Source organism: Papilio polytes, unplaced genomic scaffold (assembly GCF_000836215.1).
Source record: "Papilio polytes unplaced genomic scaffold, Ppol_1.0 DF822067.1, whole genome shotgun sequence".
Lineage (NCBI taxonomy): Eukaryota > Metazoa > Arthropoda > Insecta > Lepidoptera > Papilionidae > Papilio > Papilio polytes.
Genome location: NW_013527137.1, coordinates 2,839,425 through 2,842,185, shown reverse-complemented (window position 1 = coordinate 2,842,185; position 2,761 = coordinate 2,839,425). Strand labels below are relative to the sequence as shown.

The window sequence follows — 2,761 nt, the reverse complement described above, 5'->3', positions numbered from 1 at the left end:
CAGTTTAATTTTATGTGACTTTAATAGCCTATATAATCTAGTCGACAACTCAGAAAGCTTTTGTGACAAATAAAGCAAGATAAAAATAATTAAAAGACGTTTACGTTCTGTCTCAGGACTTAAATTTCCTACACAGTAAGGTGAAATAATTTTGTCACAATGAATTAAGTAAATAATCATGATAACTTTTCTTCACTTCACACTTTATTTATTACATCAAATCGGTCTCCAAGCTGAACTAATTCCAGTTTATCTTGTAATTCAGCGGCGACATAATTGCGCGTCGTAGGCGAAATATAAATTTCTCCATGGATGTTATTCTCCTAACTGATAACAAAATGTTAAAATCTTACTTCTTACTAATATTATAAATGCGAAAGTTTAAATAGATGGATGGATGTTTGTTAGAGTTTGTAGCCTTAACGGCAGAACGGATCTCCATGAAAATCGGCACAGATGTAGACCATAGTCTGGAAGAACACATAGGCTACTTTTTACCCCGGAAATATTTACGGTTCCCGTGGGAGTCATTAATTTAGTTTTTTAATGTTTACTCGATTATTGTGCAACGGTTCAACAAATCTTATTGAAATTTGGCACAGATATAAAACAAAGTCTGGAGTACATATGGGATAAGGTTCATTCCCGAGAAATGTCCGGTTTCCGAGGGATACGTACGTTTTTGTTATTTATATAGTTCGTATGTTTTCTATTACCTCGCGGACGAAGTCGCGGGCAACAGCTAGTGTTTGATATATTATACAGGTTTTTAGTGAAAATATTATAATAAAGAGAGATTGAAACTTCGTTGTCCTTAATGATTTATTAGATTATGCATATGTTGATGTAAGCTATACTCTTAGTATAATTAAATTAATATGAGTATGAATTAATATTATTTGTGTTATCAAACAATTCAATTCATTTGACCATATTTCAATAGACGTTTTGAGCCAATCAATTATTGTTATTTTAATAATAAACAAACTATTCGCAAATATTTTCTTATAACTTTTGACCATAAACAATTTTGAGTTATTAAAATTCTTTCGATGTAAATGCTAATCTATAAATACGTAAGTGTATTCAACAAGTTAGAGATCGTACGAAAATATTCCAAAGTAAATATTTCGAAGTTGTCGGTTGACTTTTTGACCTTGACATTTACAAGTGTACGAAGATCCGTCTACAAGTGAATTCAATTAGCTATGTTATTTTCACTTTTATATACAACAATCAATAACTTTTAATATTTATAAGTCATTAAACCAAGTACTTTTAGCATATTGCAAAAAATTCTTTATTAAAATTATGTATAAATTTAAAGTGACGTTAAAAAGATACCAAGGAAATAACTTTTTAGAAACATGTTAATGAATTCAAATTAAAATGCTTAAAAACTTGAATGTATTTTTAAGATTTAATCTAAGCAGATTCTAATAGGAACAGTAATAAAACTTACAACGAAAAAAAAATATCAAAAGTTGATTACGTTTCCACAAAATAAGATTTTTTCCTACGTACTTTCTTATTTTGTGATACTTAATTAAGTTTTACACAAAACTAAGTTAATTGAAATTATATTAAATAATTATTATTTCACTTCGCTGTATTCAGTTATTTTTAAACCAAGATATAATATAAAAATAACCTACCTTATAAATCCCGTCCACAAGTTTCGTAAGTTCTTCAGTCTCCATCGCGTTCGATTTTCAGAGAACCAAACGTCAACAAGTTACACGTGAAACTTCATCGGGAAACAAATATCAAAAACAAAAGTGAAACTATATTTTAACACTCAACACTAAATTCACATTTCATTACACCTTTGCACAATATTTTCTTCTCAACTGTACACAGATCATGTACGTAAAAGCTTCACGGACATCTGAAAAATAGAAAAAAAAGTTAATAATCGTTCCATATTTAAATTAAATTAAAAGTGACTTAGGGTTGTCACCTGTTCGATATTTGAATTGTAGAGGCGTGCGCTCTGAGCGAAGTGAACGTGTGGAATCACCTATCGCTCGAGTATCAGCCGTGTCGATGTTTGGAAATACAGTGTAAACGAGACCCGGCTTTGAGACGTTGATGTCTAAACCACATCGTGTTTACTGTTAGACACTTAATTGTTTAGATAGGCGGGAATTCGGCTCGTGTTTTGCAACATAAATGACCTACATATAAAATATTTAATTTGTTGTCGTGTAAATGAATTTTAATCGCCAACTTTCACCTCATCTTTGGATTATTAATGCTAGTCATCTGTATTCATGATACAAATGTGATTAATGTGATATCACGAAGAGTTTTAAATCAAGTATCACCCAAGTTCCCGTTCGTATCATCAAAGTCGGTTTTCTTTTAATTAAGCTAACGAACGTATTTACATACGGAAACATAATACGGCTGCCTGATTTCCCTGAATGATTGAACGAACCTATTTGATATATTATTTCATGTTCTGTAATTTAACAAAAAAAGATAAACCTAAATAAATCCCATTTATTGACTCTCCTATTCTTATCTATTTCAAAACATTCGAATATTATCCAACGTTCTGTCTTCATAACTAACGACTTAGAGGATCAAAGATAATTTTTGTTTTATTATTAGGCATTTTTCAGTACAAACGTTTAAGTACAAACGGATCTTATATATAAATAGACTGGAAACATTATACTTAGGTATACTTAAGTTCGTGACACAAAACATTACTTGCCTCTTACGAAATATCTTCAATGCCACAAGCTCAATTTGT

The 2,761-nt window shown here is 30.4% G+C and overlaps 1 protein-coding gene across 1 annotated transcript in view; it reads right to left on the bottom strand.

Annotated features, from left to right (window-relative positions):
• LOC106106840 overlaps window positions 1-2,070 on the bottom strand; it is a 31,932-nt gene extending 29,862 nt beyond the window's left edge. Inside the window, exons 1-2 of the mRNA XM_013287498.1 lie at window positions 1,961-2,070; window positions 1,656-1,888 (exon numbers count right to left, since the gene is read on the bottom strand). Of these exons, the coding sequence (XP_013142952.1) occupies window positions 1,656-1,700 (45 nt within the window). The 5' untranslated portion in view covers window positions 1,701-1,888; window positions 1,961-2,070. The remainder of the gene's footprint in view (window positions 1-1,655; window positions 1,889-1,960) is intronic.
• Window positions 2,071-2,761: the final 691 nt, after the last annotated feature.